The sequence below is a fragment of the Lagopus leucura genome, unplaced genomic scaffold (assembly GCF_019238085.1).
Source record: "Lagopus leucura isolate 7727_CA_CO unplaced genomic scaffold, USGS_WTPT01 Super-Scaffold_100004, whole genome shotgun sequence".
NCBI classification, from domain to species: Eukaryota; Metazoa; Chordata; class Aves; order Galliformes; family Phasianidae; genus Lagopus; species Lagopus leucura.
The window spans coordinates 29692646-29714033 of record NW_024962264.1 but is presented as its reverse complement, the minus strand read 5'-3'; the positions used below and the strand labels follow the sequence as shown (position 1 = coordinate 29714033).

The window sequence follows — 21388 nt, the reverse complement described above, 5'->3', positions numbered from 1 at the left end:
TTTCAGCTGACAGTATCTTTTCCAGCTTTCATTCACTGCACGTGCAATCTTTCATTTGTGGCCTACTGAATGTTTTCAGCAAAATAGCCTCATCCATTTCAAAGAGGTAGAAATTGGTAGCTAAACCAATCTTTATTTTCAAGAGCTTGCAGATCCAGTGTTCAATTTGCATTTTCCAAGTAGTCTCGGGCACAGGCAGGAAGGCAGCCATGGCAACCCTTAACAGGCAGGCTGGAGTAGAAGACCCTGTTTGCTACAGTGGGCAGAAGCTGCACTAACTGCCAGGCAGCAGAAATCCACACTGCCGGATTCACAAGCACAGTAACAAGGTGATTCAAAGTTATAAACACTTTAATCCTTTTTGATCTGCAGGGATTAAATCACAGGCAATAAAGCATTGACTTACTATCCTTATCAGCAAACACTGTCTATTCTGTGGTGATGTAAAGACTCTGCTTCAAAGCAAGTGGAAAGAAAAAAAGACAAGCATTGTTAAACTTCAGCATTCTGCACTTAACCAGGTACTGGCATCTGTGCATCACCCTAGTTTGTTCTTGGCTTCACTTTCTCTTTGGATGCTAGAAAAGGTTTTCTTAATTTCCTCCAAATCATTCAGCAGCTGAGAATTATGTCTATCTAAAACAAATGTTGAGATGCTGCTACAAAGCCAGGCTCAAGCTGATTAGGATTCCCCTAGCGATACAAAGTCAGGTGCAGCCATTTTCAGCTACACAGAGTACACAGTTTTTCATAGATGTTCCAGGTCAAAGTGCTAAAAAGAGCCGTCAAATCCTGCCAGAGATTGCCACGACAGCCACCTCTGTAGGAGCAGCTAGGCCAAAGACAGGCAATGCACTCCTACTTTTCCTTCTTCCTACCCCTTCACAGAGCTCTTAGTGATGCAGGCAGTGACTGTGGACTGGTCTTGAGGAGAGGCTTTTTTGCCTTTCCACCTGTAGATGTTTATATCAAAGTACTGCCCCAGACACTGTAGAGGCTGGATCTGTTGACATATAAAAACACAAATGGGAGCAAATATTCAGTCCGAATGACCACTGCATCCCTGACAATACTTTCATTTTTGCAGTATCTCCTGAATAGCACAGAGGTTCTGGATATATCGCACAACCTCTTCAGTCCCTTTGTGAAATCTGTGACTCCTTGTCTATGGGATTTTTTTAAACACCTTCTCTTCTTATCTTTTATAAGACTTCACATTTGAAAGCCTTTTACTTGGAAGACCATCTCCTTCAGAGCTTGGAGCACCTGCTGAACTGGGACACGGAGACCACACTGGATCTCTAGGGAAAAAGTATTTTGTTGCTTCAGCCCAGCCTACCCATGTTTTGATGTGCTGTCACTCTTTCTTGGCTTGTTTTCATGTCCACAAATCTTTTTCAATGCAGATTTCATGGTTTAAACCATAAATGGTCCTACCAGGTCAGACTGCTCATGAGGCTTGTGTAGTTAGTTTCATGCTCACCTGTATTAGTTTACTTCAGCAGTAGTGTCAGTGTCAGCAACTGACACACTATTTAAATTACTACTTTCAGTGCCTTAGTAGTACTGTTCTTGCTTGCTAAAGCAAACAATACCAAACAGCATAAAAGATTTTCTTCAGAGATAATCAGCATTATTCACTTGTGTTAGCAATGCCTCTAGACAAAGCAATTCCTGAGTGTCTGTAAAAAACCGTGTTCTAAGAAACTACTGTCAAGTACTACAAGAACTGTAAAGAGAGAAGTACATACCTGATATTTATGGATCTATGAAGATACCTTAGGCATGTTATTCTGTAGCAAATGGCAAACAGAAAGCTACTTCAGCATTACTCTGCAAGAAAATCGCCAGAAAATCTTAAAAACCTACAAGAAAATATGTAGAATTAATACTTCTATAGTATTACTTCAGACAAGGCATTTGTTTTAAGTCCCTGCCGGCATGGTACTCTAGGCTTGTTTCAAGAGGGTTGTTGTGGAAACCAGATCCACAACTCTGCCTGCCTACAACAAAGGCTTTTTCACAGTAAGATACACAGAGAGCTGTGTATCTCTGTGGACTTTGGAAGAAAAAAGTTGGAATTAAAGCAGAATCTTATTTTGCCACAATATATATGCTCATTTTTCAACACCAGCACTTATTCAAGAGCTTATCAATCAAAAGTCTTTACTGCTGATTAAACACGACACAATAGACTGTTCAATGTGCCTTTACTAAGCGTTCATTAACATTGCTCTGCAGGATAAACACGGGCTAAGTATGGTACTATCGCTGCTCCTGGTACATTTGAATAAAGACACAAACTGGCAGGTGAATTCTAAAGAAATTACTTAGAACAATTAAATTACATTGCAGTAACTCAGCAGCCTCTGGAATACATTCTGCTAATTCCTGACCACATTCTCATTGTGTTGCCTAAACGTGTGCATACTGCATACTCAAGCAGATTGCATAGGCATCCCAATACCTGTAGACACTGGGTTGATATTCTTGCTGACATCAAAATACATTTGCCCACCACCATATCAGTGTTGCGGTCTTCCATGCTATCCTAAGCAATAAGAAAAAATGGTAATAAAATTTAAAAAAAGTCAGCTCAGGGCAGTATTATGGTGTTACTTTTTCAGTGGCATAGGTCATGCAGTCATACGGTGATCAGACTGGAAGAAAAAGGGAAAAATTTCAAGGCAGTCTGCTTTAAGGTGAGCTCTGCTCTACATCTCAATCTAATGCTAAAGCACAAGCACAGTAGCACTTAGCGAAATAAAATATTTCAGTGACATTTCCACATAGATCTCTGAAACAGGTATTAAAATTTGCACCTGTGCCTGACTGTCCAGAACCACATTAACCCCTTATGCTAGCTGTATGCAGGCTGTGAGTCACAGCCTGAACCTCTGATTGATCACCTGAGGTGAGCCATGAGTCAGCCACAGGAGCACAGCTGAAGGCAATTCACCTGTGCTGCTGGAAGGGGTGGAGCCAGGCTGCACCCCTCCTAGACCTATTTAAGAGCTGACTGCCAGTGGGGAAGGATGTTTTCTGCAGATCTGCTCTGCTGCAGTTTTGTGAGTGGGCCTAGGATACAGGTAAGCTTTCTATCTATTTTCATTTTGTTGTCATAGTCTGCTTTGCCAAACTCTTTTGTTTATTTTGTAATTGTAACATCTTAGTATTCATTGTTTATACACTAGCAAAGCAGTTACTGATTAGGTAGTGATGAATTTTGCGTGGAATCATTCATATGAGTAGTAGGTATAAATAGTAGTAGCACATGTGCAACTGCAGATATTGTCACAGAACTATAGAATCATTAATGTTGGAAGAGACTTCCCAGATCATCCTGTTCAATTCTCAACCCATCCCCAACAGGCTACTGACCACATCTTTCACTGCTCCATCTCTACATCTCTTGAACAACTTCAGGAATAGTGACACCACCACCTCCCTGGGCAGCCTGTGCCAATGCACTAACACTCCTTCTGGGGAAAAACAAAACTTCCTAATATCCAACCTGAACCTCCCTTGGTGCAAATTAAAGCCATAAGGGACAACATACTGCCCTATTAGCATGTTGTGTGTATTCCCAGTTTTGGTCCCCAACCCAGTATTATATTACAGTCTCGGAAATGCATCATTAGACTAAAATGCTATTTCTTTTAAGCATCAATTACTCTCAAGTTCAGGCCAATATTACTGAGCCAAAAGAATATGATGTAAGTGGTAAATAACAAGTAGGTCTCTTTTTGATCAGAGCTAACAATCTGAAAGCTGCTTCTCAGAAGTCGTGCTGCTAGCTACCCAAGGGTAAGCATGTCTATGGTGTCAACTAATCTTAACTCAAACTACTGATCGAGCATGGAAAATCCCAAAATATATGGTTGTGCAGAATTATTTCTGCTTCCTGTAAACCATACCTCTGCCAGCAGTTAGTGATATTCAGCAGAGACCATGCTGTGGCAGAAATGATGGCATTCAGTAATGCAGGTAAGATACCTGAAAACACCTCTGCACCTTTATTGCAAATAGTGATGTTATTGACAGATCCAGACCTGCAAACAAGCTCCATGCTCCTCTGGTTTTGAGGGATGTGACAGGACTTACTGCTGTTTCTGTACCTGCATAGCTCATCTTCAGTTTGTGAGCTAAAGCTGATCAAAGAGCTGTGTTCGCACAGACCCAAAGACACACTCAGCAGCTTCTACACTGAAGGTGTACTTGCACAGGGTAACAAAGGAAACCCACTTGCTTACAAGACAGTCTTAGGCAAGTGAAATGCAACTGCCATGCAAAGGATGGGTCAATGCTGCAGTCACTTAAATATGTGACCTTTAATCTCTTATAAGGTTCCTGTGAACTCTGGAGAAGGTATCTTTCCTGGACTTTGCCACAATGAAGAATCACATCTGGAGGCCAGGTTCCTCCATTTCCTGAGAGATATGACTTTAAGATCACAAAACCAGTGTATATCTCTTCTCAAAGAACACAGATTTCTTGTGCGTCTCAGCATGAATTTTTTCCTTAATCCTAAGCCATATTCTTCTGTTTATCTCTCTGAAGAAAACTTTAGTCCCTTGACTTGAAAGCTGGCTAATGGATAATCACCAACTTAATCAGTGCTTCCCAGAACAGAATCCCCATTTTTATATCCTCACTCCTGTCTGTTATTTGCTATACTGAAACCACTTTCTACTGCTAGACAATCAAGCAATTCATAAGCTGCCTTTAAGCACAGATGGCTCTCTATTACAAACCACTTTCCAAAATCATTTGTAAGATGATAATAACAATAAATCAGTAATTGGCATTTTTGCTCAAGGCAGTAGCTCAAATTGTAGCTGCCCTGAAGAAGACACAAAAACACAGCAGGAAATACTTCATATATAATGATAGCAGCACAGCAAATAGACCATCATAGACTGATCCAGAGCTTTTTCTCAAGCATTTTACAGGGGCAATGTTACTCAAACCTAAAATATGTGCCTCCATTTCCCCTGCTTATTATCAGTTTTGACTGACCATGACTATGGCAGAGGAAGGATGCTCTGCTGCTCTTCTGTATGAAATTTGCTGCGTTCTGTCAGGTGGTAATACCTTACAGGAACAAAGAGACCACTTCAGTTTCAATTGCAGGTGGGTTGCTATGCCTGGCCACTGCAGGCCTCTTGCTCTTGAAACAGACTTCAGTCAAACACGAGCAGCCAGCGATGGGTTGATGGTTGGACCTGGCTGATCTTAGCCTTGTCGAACCGTAAGGATTCCATGACTCTTTACAAGTCACATACATGCAGCTTGCGCCGTTTATTGGTGCCCCCACACAGGAGGGACTGCGCGAAAACTCCGCTACCGAACGAAGTTTGACCCTCGGTGGCGCCCGTTGCGGGGCGGGGCTAAGATGGCGGCGCCCAGTTGGTAGCTCACGCGTCTGGTTGTCTGTACCGGGAGCCGGCGCTATGTCGGGCCGCCAGGGGAACAAGCTGCCCAGCAATCTGCCTCAGCTGCAGAACCTCATCAAGCGCGACCCCACGTCCTACACCGAGGAGGTAAGAGAGCGAGCGGCGGCGGGGTGGCGGGCGTTTTTCCGTCTGAATTAAAGACCACCGCTCTGTGTTCCCAGTTCCTCCAGCAGTACCACCATTATCAGTCCCATGTGGAGATCTTCACCTTCCAGCCCGATAAGCCCAACAAGGAGCTGGCGGAGCTGGTGATGTTCCTGGCGCAGGTAGGCCGACCCTTCTGAGGGGCAACACGTGAGCTGCCATCGGGCCTCTGGGTGCCGTGTTGGTGTGTGGCTGCATTTCGTGGATCCCTGCTGGGACAGCCATTGGCCAGCCTCCTGTAAAACTGCCTTTACCAAGTATCAGCAGTATCAGCTGTTTCCAGGAATGCAGTATTTTCTCTTGAGTTTCTTAGGCAGTTTTAAAAATGATTATACTGTAACTATACTGTAACTATACTGTAACTATACTGTAACTATACTGTAACTATACTGTAACTATACTGTAACTATACTGTAACTATACTGTAACTATACTGTAACTATACTATAACTATACTATAACTATACTATAACTATACTATAACTATACTATAACTAAAGTTACACATCTGGGCATTATGTATCTTTATATGTAGCCAGATTGCTATTGTGAGAATGGCTTTATGGGTTGCTTATAACATCTGTCACCTTCCTGCAGTTGTTTGCTAACTGAGGGTTTTCAATAGAAAGCTGACCTGAGCCTGTCTTTGCCCAGGTTGCCCATTGCTACCCAGAACAAATGGCCAACTTCCCCCAGCAGCTGAAGGAGCTGCTCTCATACCACCACACAGTGCTAGATGCCGACCTTCGAATGGTAAGGCCCATGCAAAAGGCATCTGGGCAGGCTGTGCCCTGTGAGAGATGAGTTCCTTGAGCTTGCTGCTGAGCCTTTTAATAAAGCTGGTAGCTGAAAGGTGCAGTAAGATTTTATCCTGATCTCTGTTTCTCATGCAGACCTTCTGTAAGGCTTTGATGTTGTTAAGAAACAAGAACCTGATCAATGCAACGAGTTTGCTGGAGCTCTTCTTTCAGCTGCTGAGATGTCATGATAAGCTTCTACGGAAAGTAAGCTGTGGTTATAAAAACTGGTCTTGCCTTCCATTGGGTTTTGACCAGCTTAACAGAGTAATGCAGCCCTGGTGGACAGGTGTTCTGCATTTCTTGCTACTGAAATAATTAAGTTTCAAATAGCTCTGCTCTTTTAGGAACTAGAAGTGTCAAAGGGAACACGTGGTTAATACATCTTATTAGTAATGAAGCATGATGCTGTAAACTTTCTTACATGCAGGACAAGCCTCCAACCTGTTGCATTTGCAATTAAGCAGCTAGTATGTGTCTGCAAGTGAGAACCATAAGCACGTTCCTCTCAGAAGGAACTAACAAATTCTTTGTGAAAACTTCTGACTTCAGAAGAAGGAAAAAAGCCTGTTAAGCTTTGTTTCAGATTTTCTGCCATAATCATTAAATGAGTTGCTTTCCATGATCAGGATTATTAAACTTGCTATCAGAATGTGCCTATATTTGCATAAATGAAACAGGATTGGGATTTTTTTAAGCTAAGCTTTGTTATTTCTTTTCCTATCTCACTGTTTGTACTGTAACTTAAGTATGCTTTTTTGAATACGTGAAAATCAAGCATATACGAAGACTCAAAGTAACTTCTTGTTGTTTTTCCATCTCCAGTTAAAATGGGAAAATAGTATTATCAGTGATGAGTCTGGTCTCATTTTAGTACTTGGAGGCTGGGGGAAAATTGTGATGCATCTACTGTGTTCCTTGTGCGACTTGCATAAGTTATTTCTTTGCTCTATCTTTTACAGACTCTGTATACTCACATCGTGACAGACATAAAGAATGTAAATGCTAAACACAAGAACAATAAAATAAATACGGTAAGTATTGTATCCTTCTGATTCAATTTACTACTTCTTATTAAGAAAGATTTATAATAAATTCTTCCCAACTGTTTTCTTAGACACTGCAGAACTTCATGTATACTATGCTGAGAGATAGCAATCCAACTGCTGCCAAGATTTCTCTGGATGTGATGATTGAACTTTACAGAAGGAATATTTGGTAGGCTTGGCAGCCTCGTGTTGTTTCCTCATTTACTGTGGGACACCCATCCTGATGCTGCTTGTGGCATTTAGTGCAAGATGTAATGTGGAGAGCCTTAAACTTAATGTATCTATCATCTGCCTGTTCCAGTAGGGCTGTATTTGGAAGTGTAATTTAGTTGGGAAGAAATACTATTGTGTTTTAAAATCTTGGAGTTACTAAAGTTGGATCCTTGACATTTAGTTGAAAATGTAAATTGTGTGTATTGCAATTGAAACAGAAGCTTTGTTCAGTGTTCTTGTTTGAGCTTCTATAATAGCTGTATAAAGCTGCTAGTAACAGATGTGGCTTATATGTACAGTGGAAAGAAGATATTTTTCTGTTCCTCTGAAGTCTATAGGGTAACTCTAGATAAATACTTCAAGTGATCTGGTTTTGCTGTTGGTTTGTGTTTTGGTGGGGTTTTGGTTTTGTTTTGTTTTGTTTTTTTTTTTGGTGAAGCGATAATATAGCATCTGTTTTTTAGTAGATAAGAGCTTATTGGTGTAACAGTAAGCTGAGAACTATAACAGAGAACTGATGAAAAAAAATGTTGCTGAAAGCAAAAGACTTGCAGTTTTAACAGGAAGGTTTTTAAGTACATGAGACTTCATAGAAATTTAGATTGTTTTCTAGAAGTTCATGCAACTTAATTATCTGACAATACCTTGAAAATTGCCAGGCTTGAAGTAAAAAATGTTCTGTTTTAATCAAGGAATGATGCCAAAACTGTAAATGTCATCACAACTGCCTGCTTTTCCAAAGTGACAAAGGTGAGAACTGAAATAATTTGAAACTGTGGATGAGAGAATGAGAAGCTTGTTTTATTACAAATGCATGCTGGCATGGGGAGGGTGGGTGTACTTCCCACAGCTACTCAGAAGACATTGTCAGGATATAGCCCCTTCATCAGCAGCACCATTATTTGTTAAATGTGATGAGAACTGCTAACCTGCCTGGGGTTTGAGTGCATCTGAGGCTGCCTGTCATCTGTGTAGGTTCTGCACTGCTGGATGCTTTGCAAATGCATGCAGTGATCTGAGATGTTCTTCCACAGTACTGAGCACAGTTGATCTGGTATCAGCTGTTCAGGAATTGCCAATAACTGTGGTGTAGAGCAATTTCAAACTACAGGAAGGAAATGTGTGGCTGGATATGCTCACTATAGAAGCCCAGCTGCCTTTTGGTCCTTTGTGTGCCTGGTTATTGAGAATTGACAGCAGAAATCACCTTTGAATTAAACACTTTGATCTGGTTTGCTTTCTTTTTGTATCCATGCCTATGAATAATAGGGAATTTCTCAGCATAACCCCTGATGGGGTTGTTTGGCTCTAGTAAATACTATTGTCTATTTGTTGTGCTCTACATCAGTTTGCTTCATTTTTCAGGTATTAGTTGCTGGTTTGAAATTCTTCCTTGGGAAGGATGAAGATGAGAATCAAGAGAGTGACTCAGATTCTGAGGTGGGTGTTGTGATTAAATTTTCTGAGGTCTTCAAATTGTGTAAGAGCTATCATTCTGCTGACATTCGCTACACCAATGCATCCTCTTCTGTTTCTCTGACACTTCTGTCTTGTTTCCTCTAGTTGGTTGTCCACCTCACCAAAATATTTAATTGGTTGTCAGTTGGCCAGAAATGTTAGCAGGATGCTTCTGTTGTTTGCCTATTGACTAAGAGCTTCCTTGTGTTCTCATACTCACTTCTAAGGAAGTAATTCATTTCTAAGAGAACTGGCCAGTTGGTTGGGTGTTTTTTTAAGCTAATGAATGTGTAGATGTACTCTTTGAGTTGTGAGAAGAGACTTTCACCTGATGTTTAGGAGGTAGGCTTTTTGTCTTTAGCTCTTTGTCTTTACTTCTCCCTCTTGGATTCAATTTCCCATTTATGTACAAATGAACATAATTCAGTGTATAGAAACTGCTGAGTCATGGCCTGAACCTCTGATTGATCACCTGAGGTGAGCCAGAGGAGCACAGGTGAAGGCAATTCACCTGTGCTGCAGGAAGGGGTGGAGCCAGGCTCCACTCCTCCTAGACCTATTTAAGAGCTGGCTATGGGGAGGAAGGATCTCTTCTGGAGATCTGCTCTGCTGGAGTTCTGTGAGTGAGCCCTGGATAGGGGTAAGCCTTCTATTTATTCTTTTTGTTATCATAGTCTGCTTTGTCAAACTCTCTTGTTTATTTTGTAATTATAACATCTTAATATTCCTTGATTATACATTTCTTTATCCTGAAAGGCTGGTAACTTGATGCAATTTCAGTTTAGAACCTACTAATACCAGGATGTAACTATTTCTGTAAGACTGTATAATAGTCTGTGATTACCTAGCTGTAAGAATTAGTGCTAATGTGCTGCAAATTGTTTGTGATTTCTCTTGTATTAATAGTTGGTTCAATGAAATTGTTATTTTAAAGGCTACTGTCTCTGTATGATGAAACTTACATGGGGGGAGACAATATTCAAATGTAGTACATGATCCCAAAAATATTGATACTTTTTCTGCTTTCTGTTTGAAGTCTGTTTTTACTTGAGTGTTGTTTTCCTTGTGAAGGATGATGGCCCCACAGCAAGAGATCTGATGGTACGGTATGCAACTAGCAAGAAAACCAGCAAGCGCAAGAAGAAACTGGAAAAGGCAATGAAGGTTCTCAAGGTGAGGAGAGTGGTGTCTGACTTGCTGGTATTTAGCATTTCTACACGTGAAAGATTAAGCTATTTGTCATATTAGTTATCTTTTATTAAGTGAAGCTCCTTAAGTGTTCTAGCCCCCATTGGTCAGGCACTTGCCATGATTGTCTGACAACAGCTCTTTTGAAATTGTCTGAGCACTTGTCTAAGTTGTGGACTTGCTGAGATCTAGGGTACCCCTTGTGTGATCCCATACTAGGAACAAACTGTCTTGAGAAGTAATTTTAATGAAGCTCCTGTTGCCTCTTAGGTCAGGTAGCTGAAAATCCTATGCAATTGAAAAGAATGGTAGCTTATTAAAAATTGAGGCACTTCTTTCAGAAGGGAGTAATGAGAAATGGCAACCTGGTACTGAAGCACCTGTGGCTTTTACATGGAAAGAAAAAATGTCTCACTTATACTTTTTGCCATGCAGAAACACAAGAAGAAAAGCAAGCCAGAGGTATTCAACTTTTCTGCTATTCACTTGATTCATGATCCCCAAGGTAAGCATGTATCACCTTCTGTATTTTCTGACTTATTCTGTATTTTTTTTTTTAACTTTGTGTTAATCCAAGACATGGAAGTTTGGGCAAAGCTGCAAGGAGTCACTGGTGACAGTGTAATACTTCTAGAATCCTTTGTCCTAGAGTTTAATAGCACTTAAAAATGTGAGATAATGTTATCACAATTGTCATAGTGGAACACTTCTAGTAGGGCAGATAAGGAACAATATTACATTGTCTGCCTCAGGTTGCTACAGAACAAGTGGCTTTTAGCCTCTTTCTTATATGTGTAAAGGCCATAATTTGTGTGAAAGTGGAATAGTTCATTCCCATAACTTTTTTTGGCTTATCCCTTTCTAGAAATGTATTCTTAATACTAGTCTGGCATTTGTCTAATATCACTTGTGTAGTAGAATTGCCAGGTCACAGCCTCACCTGGTGGTTAAGCACCAAGTGAGAAGATGTGGCAAACCCAGGGAACTCAGGTGCAGGCAGTGTACCTGAATGATCTGAAGTTGGGGAGTCTGGATCTGCCCCTTCTCCCCCTCATTTATGGGTTAGCAGCTGAAGGAGCAACATCTCTCTGGATGGTGATCACACTCCTATCACCTTCTTTTGCCATATCACTTAACTCATTCACAGTCTGATCTAGTGATTCATTTTTCAGATGGATCCAAATGTATCTTAAAAAGCCAGAAAACCTCTAGCTTTAAATATGGACTGTTTTCATGATGTTGGAGAACTTCTAGTTTTCTGTTGGACCTGTATACAACTTCAGGTCCTCTAGGCATGCAAGAGGAAAAATAATGGCTTGGGAGCAGTGCTCTCAGCACCTGTGGTTTCTTCTGTGCAAGGACACTAGAACTTGAAGCCAAACAACAAAACCTTGACTGCCCCTCTTAATCCAGCTGAGTTGTTTGCAGTCTACTACAAATCTATTATTGCTTCTAGATTTTGCAGAGAAACTACTGAAGCAGCTGGAGAACTGTAAGGAACGATTTGAAGTGAAGATGATGCTCATGGACCTAATATCTAGGCTAGTTGGAATACATGAGGTACAGTCTTTTCATTCTGTAATGGCCTGATGGAAGCTAACCTTAGTTGGGTGGTGATGTGCTGTGGCCTTTTGGTACTGGGGAATGGGTTTTAATTTTGCTGTCTGTTAGAAAATGAAGATGAGTATGGCCATGCAGTTGCCAAAGATCTTTATGGTATGACACAATGATGTGGACTTGTACTGAGCTCTGCTTGAGAAGGCTGGTGGTTTATAATAGCTTGAGCTGTCAGGAATAATGGGAAGATGCCTATTTAAAGACTTGTGTGTTCCTGGGAGGTTCTTCAGCATAGAGGTTTTTTAAATTGAGTCCATCAGTTGCTCTTGAACAGCACTCTCTGAGGTACAGATCGAATTTCCTCAAGAATCTGTACCTTATGTGGGCTCTGGGAAGTGAGGGAAGCAAACTTCCTTGCAGGTATCTGTAAGGTTAACAGGAAGGGAAGAACACTCACTGTGGCTGTATGTATGAGTACCTATGAGCAATCTTGAATATAGCAAGCATGAGAAAGTAGTCTGGTTGTTTCGTGACCCTTTGTTGGGATCATAGCTAGGCACAAACATCTGCTTTATTGTACTTTAGTCTGCACAAATCAACCTTCCCAATGACCAGAATATCTGAAACATAAAGTCTTGCATATCACATAGACCCAAGCATTGCAGTGGTGTCAAGCCTTTCTTCATTGCATAAAGCTTAAGCAGAGGAACTTACAAGTCTGGGTGTGGAAGGAGTATGAGATACTTCTCGCTTGGGAGGAGTGTGTCCAGGTGATAGTCTGCTCCAGTATCAAATACTCAGCCTTGCTGGAAAACTTAATGAATGGACTCAGATGCTAAATTGACTTGCATTTAGGGACAGCCTGCTTTGGGAGAGAAGATTGTGTTCCTGAAGCTAGGGGAACATACAGCAGAATACCCTAATTGGTATTGGTCCTTTCCTCACCTTCCATGTATTTCACACTTGGAACTGGAGAACATGACGTGCAGTTAAAATCAGAGGCATTTGAAGAGCAGGCTATGTAGAATCATTGATTTTTACAGCATACCAGATTATGAAAATGATTTTAAGTTAAAAGCAGCTAACCTGTTTAAAATTTTATTGTCCTTGCAGCTTTTTCTTTTTAATTTCTACCCCTTCATTCAGAGATTCCTGCAGCCCCATCAGAGAGGTAAGGAGTTACTAGTAAATGCAATCTTGCCCATTATATATGGTTGGTTTCTAAAAGTGGTGCTATGAGTAGGCAGCAGTAACTTAGTAGGTGGTAGGAAAGTAAGGGTAGTTCAGAGAGTGGTGGATGATAGAGACAGAAGGCTGTGATTGTTCAAAACAAGGAATGGACTTGATTTTCCTGACTCAAGTGTTTGAGAATCTCCAGCAATAGGATGAAGTGAAAATTCCTAGTTCCTTTCAGTTCCTCACTAGCTGAGCAAAGCTGTGAGTGCTTTTTGCTGCTTTGTTTTCCTAATACTTTGGTCTGCCATGGGAATGCATGCTTTAGTGTAGCTGGCTCTTAAGGTCTGTACTGCTGCTGTGATGGAGAGCAGTATGTGTTCCTAACGCATGGTGGGACAGAAAAAATACTTCTAAAAGATGTCCCAAATAATTTCAGCCTGAAATGACTTTGAGACTTAAGGATCTCATGGAAGTATCTGTGTTGATGAGTGTGGTTATTGGCCAGAGTAAGTTGTGCTGACATACTTTGACATCTTTTTTCCCCCCCCCCCTTTCTCTTTTCTCTCAGAAGTGACAAAGATTCTTCTGTTTGCTGCACATGCTTCACACCAGCTAGTACCACCTGAGGTCAGTACTTCACCTACTTCTGGTGATGTTGAGGATGGACAATGGGCCTGCATGGGAATGCTGGCTGTTAAGCCTTCTCACTGGGGATGAGGAACAAGGAATCTCGTCAGATTATTTTCCTTGAAAAGCCTAAGGGGATTTTTTTTTTTTTTTGCTCCCTTGGGTATATTTGTAAGTTCTAAGGCATTACTTTGCACAAGAAGAAATAATCCCCATGCTTGAATTCTTCATTTCTGCAGGAGAATTTGTCCAAAAGTTAGTTGCTAGCTATTGTGGCGTGTCCTGAGCTCTGCCTTTCTGTGGAAAGGGCTCTGTTGTCAATAAGATATGATTTTCACAATTGCATTAAATGAGTAGTAAATGTATTCACTTTTTAAAACTTTCAGATTATTCAATCAGTTTTGATGACCATTGCCAACAACTTTGTCACTGACAAGAATTCTGGAGAGGTCATGACTGTAGGGTGGGTACAGAACCTTGTTAAAACTATAGAACTCTGTGTGTGGAAGAAAAAAATATACACCATTTGCAGCCTATTGCTGTCATTCATCTCTGCTTTTAAAGATCAGCTGGATGCTTGAATAAAAACAAGTTAGGACTGTATCTAATCATAAACTTTTGCAAAAGGCCTGCTACAGGCAGAGTAGGAAGAGTAAATATACTGTAAGAAAAAGAGTAAATATACTATATAACTTAACTGTCTGTCAAGATTACTGCATACAAGCATGTTTAGAATATTTCTTGAACTATTTTTCATCCCTGTGGTGTTAGTTCAGTAGTGAGTTTAATGTACTGATGTACATGAAGGTAACTTAAAAGGGAACTTGTATTAGAACACAGGCTCTCTTTATTGTTGTCCTTTGTCTGTCCATGGTTGACAGCAAAACCATTTCTTCATTTTCATGTCACTATCCCTGGTGACTGTTTGACAGCTTTTTGTGAACGTGCTTGGACCCAGACTGTAGAATCCTGAGGTCTAAGATCAGAGAAAATAGCAGATGCAGGGTGCAGATGAAAGTTTGTTGAGAACTATGGCAGAGTGCATCCTGTGATGTTCCTCTTTGTTATAGTTCCTGTTGTATAAAATGCGTCAAGTATGAGATGATTCAGTCAGTTACTGGGCCTGTGAAAGTTTCTCCTAGCTGTGTTATTCAGGAAAATATTTCATTTTGAATTTTTAGAATCAATGCAATAAAAGAAATCACTGCAAGATGTCCATTAGCCATGACTGAAGATCTGCTTCATGACCTTGCTCACTACAAGAGTCATAAAAATAAAAGTGAGTGTATTACATGGATAATACTTATATATCCTTATATCTTTTTTGCTATATCAGCTGGCCCTCAGTTGTTACAGCTTTCATAACAATTCTGTGTTATTCCTTTAATGTGGACTGAAATGTTTTGTTTTCAATATGGCTGTTGGGCTGTTGTATTTCTGTGCATACACATAGACAAAAACAGTCACAGGTAGTTAAGGCATAGGGAGTAATTGACAAAAGTAGAGAAGATCAGCTACTAGCTAGTGAACATCTGGCTCTAAGAGAAATCAGTGTGAAGCTGTAACTCAAGAAATCGCATGAGCAGGCTGTAAATAATGATTATGGGAGTGAGCTTTCAGGTTGCTTTGGAGTTATTTTGTACTTAATCCTGATCCTTTTTTTCTGGATAGATGTGATGATGTCTGCAAGAACTCTGATACACCTCTTCCGTTCACTGAATCCAGAGATGCTGCAGAAGAAATACCGGGTAAGGGTTGTTTTCCATGCAGTTCATTCACTGTACACATAAGCTCACGTGTTCAAAAATGATGATGATGATTAGTCTCATAGCCTCTTGAGAACGTGATGGGACTGTGTGGTTTTTCTCTCCATGCCTGTTCCCTTGCTGCATTTTTACATGGCTTTCTCTTGTTTCAAGGCTGCTTTAGTACAAATTTATCAAATTCATTGACAGAAGTGTTACAGAAACCTGTCTCCCTAGAATTTGAGTATAGTAGAGTTACTGAACTCTACAGTAGTTGAAGACACCTTTTAATTGCTTCATCATGCAGAACTTTTCTATAACCCCCATCTAGCTATTTTTAATGGGAATTAAAATAGCAGCCTGCTTAGCATGTGTTTTGTTTACTTACAGGGTAAACCTACTGAGGCCTCGGTGGAAGCCAGGATTCATGAATATGGAGAACTGGATGCTAAGGACTACATTCCAGGGGCAGAAGTACTGGAGGTTGAGAATCAAGAGGAAAAAGGAGAAAACCAAGAGGAAGGTAGGCCTTTCTTCTTTATTACTTCAGTTTTGTGCATCATCACCACTAAGGTTTTATTCTTAAAATGTGGTGTTTTCTACTGCGTGGCTTGCATATATGTTTGTCTATTAAGAAGCACTGATACTTGTCCTTGAGTTAAGTGTAGTTTATCCAGAAAGGTCTGATGGTCACTGTGTTTCTTCATACAATGTATACTGAGAGATGGAAGAGGGAACAGTGTGATACAGTTAACATTTGCAAACTAGTGCATTTCTTCAGAGTCTCTCCAAAATGCAGTTCATTGTTTTGAGAGCCTTTAACATAAAATGAGAGTTACTCTTTACAAAGCATAGGTTACAGTACAGCTTGCTGCAATGCTAGCTTCTTGCAAATTCCTTAGATACCTTCTATGGTTTGTTCTGAGTAAGTGAGGTCCCTATGTTGCATGTTTATTGTATGTTCATAACAACAAAATGTGTTAAGGAGACTGCAGCTCACAATAATAAGATAGGACAGGTGCTTTAGAAAGTTTATTCTAGAAGTGTGTGTTCAAAGACCTTACACTGCAATATGTGGTTATCACTATACAAAAAAAGTCCATAACTGTAGGTGTGCTAAGAAATCAGAGCTGTAGAAAGACATCTCAGCTTCAGGACAGTCACTGCCAGAATTGTGCAGTGTGAGGCTTTGGAGTTGAAAGCCAGATGTAATTTGGTTGCTGAACTTGTCAGTGGGAAAACATTGGAGCTACTGGTCTGTTTGGCTGTGAATTTATTTTAAATTGACCAGATGTGTGAAGTCTCAATGTGTGGTTCTGATGCTGGGATGCCAAGATCCTGCAGCTCACCTGTTCAGTGAGCATGTGCCTGGGCATATAGTTAGCAGATAAAGATGGTGAGAGCTTGGGATCTGCTCTTAAATTGTCTGAAACTCAAAAGTTGAACCAGGTTTGTACTAGCAGCTCTGTATTTCTTCCCTTGAGCAGATGGATGGGAAAGTGCTAGTATCAGTGAGGAGGATGACGGTGAGGATGGAGAGTGGATTGATGTGCACCACTCTTCAGATGAGGAACAGCAAGAAGTGGTGAGTTTCAAGTGCCTTCTACCCTAAATAGAAATGGGACTTGTCCAGATTCTCTTGCTCTGTACTTGCACGTGACTGCTTTAAACTAACTATGGAGATTAATTTGACCAGAATCATTGAGGTGAAGTATACTTGTGCACCTGTGCTGAAGTGTTTATTGTCAGGATGAAGGGAGAAAGTTGGGGAATTCTGTTCCATTGCCAAGCTATAATGTTTGCATGGTGAGTGCTTTTATCTGCTTTGAAATATTAAGAAATTGAGGTACTGCTTTCTTCTAATACCACATGTAGGATATAAGTCCTAACAACTGTTTAAATCCTTTCCAAGCATAAGTTATGTAGATGTCTACAGAATATCTCATGTAGATATTTGGGAGGCAAGGGCCATTAATTATAGCACAGAATTTGCTTGCGAAGGTCAGGATGATTTTTTTCTTATTTTAAAAGGCAGAGAAGATCAAAAGCATGCCCATGGAGGAACGAAAAGCCAAAGCTGCAGCAGTCAGTACAAGTAGGCTGCTAACTCAGGAAGATTTCCACAGAATACGTCTTGCCCAGCTCTCCAGAGAAATCAGTTCTGCACCAGGCAAAGCTGCAAAGAGGAAAAATATTGAAATAGATGATGAAGAGGAGAGCAGGTAGGATATAAAATGCTAATGAGTGCTTTCTTTCACTCGGAGTCTGGTGAGGTAACTTCTGATGTCAGCAGATGTAGGACTTGGTCATTCATGGCTGGTGACAGGTGACAAACAGCCACACAGCCTCAAATGGATCCTGGCCTGAGGAATTCATTTAAACCCATAAGAAAAAACAAGAAGTTCTGATTGAAGCAGTAGGACTAGTTTCCTTGTTCAGACCAGTGGGTGTGTTGTTATTCTAGCAGTAGTTGCAACTTTGTATCTCCAGGTTCTTAAATGTTGTGGTTCAAGCTGGTCTTGAAAAACAGTATTGAAAGTGTTTTATAGGGGTTGCCCTAAAAATGACGGTTAGCCTGAGGGAAAGAACAGGTGCTTTTGTGAGTGAGTATAGCAGGACAATGGCATAAGAGGTGAGTGAGAGACAAGAGTCAGGAGAGCATTTTGTTTTTCTGGTCAGAAGATGCTTTGTGTATGATGATTGGATTTGTTGGATTTTTGTGTATGTAGAGGAGAGTTGCTTTCACTCAGAGATATTGAACATCTCCATAAGAAGCCAAAGTCGGACAAGGAGACAAGATTGGCAACTGCAATGGTGAGGAACTTGGCTATTTCATATCCTCTTTTAGACTTCTTAAAGGGCTGTGGGTTTTATCTGTTCTGAAATAAGGAAGTGGAGCTGCCATCTGTGTTCTGATTAATTTTTTTAATGTTGCACCTTGGCTGTAACAGAGAAACAATCTCTTGCTGTTAAATATAGGCACCTCCAATTTTCACTGTTACTTAATACAGCCAGCATGGAGGGATATTGAATCCAGATTTATAATTGCTACCCTAGAGTCTAGCAGCTTATGTTAACTGTAGTGAAAAACAAATGACTGTTATATTGTGTTACCTATTCTAGGCTGGAAAAACAGATAGAAAAGAATTTGTGAAAAAGAAAAAAAGATTGAATCCCTTTGCCAGCTCAACCAATAAAGAAAAGAAAAAGCAGAAGAACTTTATGATGATGAGATATAGCCATAATGTCCGGACCAAAAATAAGCGTTCTTTCAGGGAAAAACAGGTAATATTAAATACATACATCAAAAGCAGGGATCCATGTGCTTAAAACAATCTCCGTTGTAGTTTTGTGTGTGTGTGGTTTTTTTTCTTTGAGATTACAATGATTCTTAAACTTGGTTTGCTGTTTCTAAAGAGCCATCTGGAATGGTTTCAGTACTTGTTCCGGATTTAATGTTTTGAGTTTCAGTGCATCAGCTAAACAGTGAAAGGAGGGACTCTTTCATACTTACTAGACTACAGTACCAGTTGACTGTGATTTGTAAGTACCAGTTAAAAGAGGGTTGGAGTCATGTAGTTTTAATATACTGTGTTCTACTGCCCTCCTTAGTGGTAGAATAAAATGGAATGTTCTTTTAGTCTAGAGCTAAATCTTCTTACCAGCTAAAACATATCTAATGTATCACTTCAGAGAGATTTTGTTGTTCATGGCACTCTTTCTTCCCACCCTTGAAAAGCAGCTTCATAATAATCTTTCCACAAATGTCTGTTAATTCCACTTACCTTTCAGCTGGACTGAAGTTTCTTCTGGTCCCTTTATGCTGAATTAATCAGTGGAACAAGTTTGTTACTCTGTCCTTTTCCTAACTATATAGGATGTTAAATGACATACTGATGCATTGATGAAAGACGTTTTTTCTTTTAAGCCAAACTCACTCCTGAAATGTAAAGTTGAACCAAGCAGCTACAGCATTTCTGCCACTGTATCTATGTTAGCACTTGCAAGTTACTGCTCCCAGCTTTAGCTGAAAAATCATTGGTGTTTCTTTGAGGTTGAACAAATGATTTTTCCTTGGTAATACACATTGTTATTGAAAATAGATTAGTGAAACTTATACAAAAACATCTGCTTAATTCTAAGCACAACCCAAAGTTCTTAACTTTACAGCTAAAAATATTGTTAAAATACAATTTTCTGTAGGTATTTGTGGAAAAATTTTCATTTGCATTCTGGTATCTTACTACTTTCCAGTCCTCGCATCAAATTTGTGTTGTTTACCTTCAGAGATAAAACAATGGCTTTTGAGCTTGGGTGTAAATAATCATGAAACTGCAGTAAGCAAGAGCTGAGTGTGACTAACTTGCTTGTCTATGATCCACTGGTTCCTCAATGCTGTTACAGTTACAGTGTTATTGCACCTGAGTCAGATGGTTTAAAGCTAATTCAGGTTCACCTTGCAGGGCCACCTCACCTGTAATATGTAAGCTGCTTTAGATGTGTTTTATAGCACAGATGTTGCAAGCTGTTAGCTGTACCTTTCTCTTAGAAAATCTGGTTTATTTATCAAATTCTCTACGCATAGTTTTAATTGATCTGTATAATTTTAAATTCTGATCTTATCTACAAGTATGTGTGTACCAATGGGATATGTGTGATGGGTGTATTGGGAAGGATTGTTGGTGTAGTAGTCTCCTTACTTATAGTTACAGGTGTGAGAGTTTGAAATACCTGAATAATCTTCTCTTGTTTCATATTCCAGCTGGCTCTTAGAGATGCACTTCTGAGGAAGAAGAAGCAGCTGCTGAAATAAAACAGTAAAGGAATAGTTATCCTTGAAGAAACAACTCTAGAAATACTTTTCTTCTCTCTCAAAGAAGTAGGGGGGGGAAAAAATAACTGAATTGCCTTGTGAATTCATTTTGATACCTCTTCACTCTGTTCAGAATTAGAAATTGAACACTGCCAAATTAGATATTGCATCTATAGGACACTGAGGAGGCCTTAATCCTCGTAGGATTTTAATTTTTAATCACCTTTTCTAGAGTGCTCTACCTTTTTACTGAATATAATTTATTTACGGCTGTTTTGTGTAAGTATGAATTAAAACATACAATTTTATTATAAAAATATTTTACTTGATTAAATAAATGAAGATGTAATTGGAAGGAAAATGAATATTCCAGCTCACCCCTTGAAATATGTGTATGCAATGTGTATGCCTGACTTATGGGTGTGATTTCATAGACCTAGTAAGCCATTTCCAAAGTGGTTGTTTTCTTACTCTTTTGTTCATAATAAAACCAAGTTAAGGGGAAGAACTGCTTTACTATAGTGTACTGGGGGGGGGGGGGGAGAATGAAGTTAATATAGAAGGAGGCTTTCACATTCTCATTTAAACAGAAGTATCACATGGAGGCAAGATAAGGTATCTTATTTTTCTCTATCAGTACATCATGTGGTGGGAGTTGTTCCTGTTTGATTTCTTTTTTTTTTTTTTTTTTTTTTGAAGTGTGTGTGGGAACAACATTGATGAGTGGGTTCTTTACCTTGATGTAAAGGCTGAGCTCCTGCTTCAGCCTTAGCTTTGGCTGGGAATGCTACTGGCTGTTCTGTCACCCACCTATTTCCATGATAACTGAGTTACTTGTACTACCCTTTGCAAAGCTCTGCTCCCCTTAGTGGGGAGAAGTGTCATGCATGGTGTAATAGAGAAGCAGTTGGGGTGGTGGTTTTGTTGTGTGTTTTTTTTTTTTTCCTTTATTAGGAAGCCAGACTGTTTGTTATCCCATACCAGAATTCATTTGGCATATGTGTTTATATTAAACACCCAGTTGTATCAATTTGAATTCTTATGCATTGTTATTGTGGTTATTTTTTATTTTCACTGTCCTACCTTGCTTACCCTAGAGTATGAAAGCTAATGGAGGGTCCAGGCTGCTGGTGGAGATATAAAGAGGAAGGAACTTATTGCAGTT

General features: G+C 39.9%; 1 protein-coding gene across 1 annotated transcript; it reads left to right on the top strand.

Annotated features, from left to right (window-relative positions):
* The first annotated feature begins 3053 nt into the window (after window positions 1–3053).
* SDAD1 (SDA1 domain containing 1) lies at window positions 3054–21259 on the top strand. The gene is made up of 23 exons (XM_042871874.1): window positions 3054–3089; window positions 5322–5543; window positions 5618–5722; window positions 6255–6353; window positions 6494–6604; window positions 7360–7431; window positions 7515–7615; window positions 8352–8409; window positions 9025–9099; window positions 10189–10290; window positions 10741–10810; window positions 11762–11865; window positions 12976–13033; window positions 13607–13665; window positions 14052–14128; window positions 14847–14944; window positions 15337–15413; window positions 15801–15933; window positions 16898–16995; window positions 17442–17632; window positions 18140–18224; window positions 18534–18695; window positions 20173–21259. The coding sequence occupies exons 2-23, from the start codon at window positions 5454–5456 to the stop codon at window positions 20221–20223; spliced, it is 2076 nt and encodes a 691-aa protein (XP_042727808.1). The 5' UTR covers window positions 3054–3089; window positions 5322–5453; the 3' UTR covers window positions 20224–21259.
* The last annotated feature ends 129 nt before the right edge of the window (window positions 21260–21388 follow it).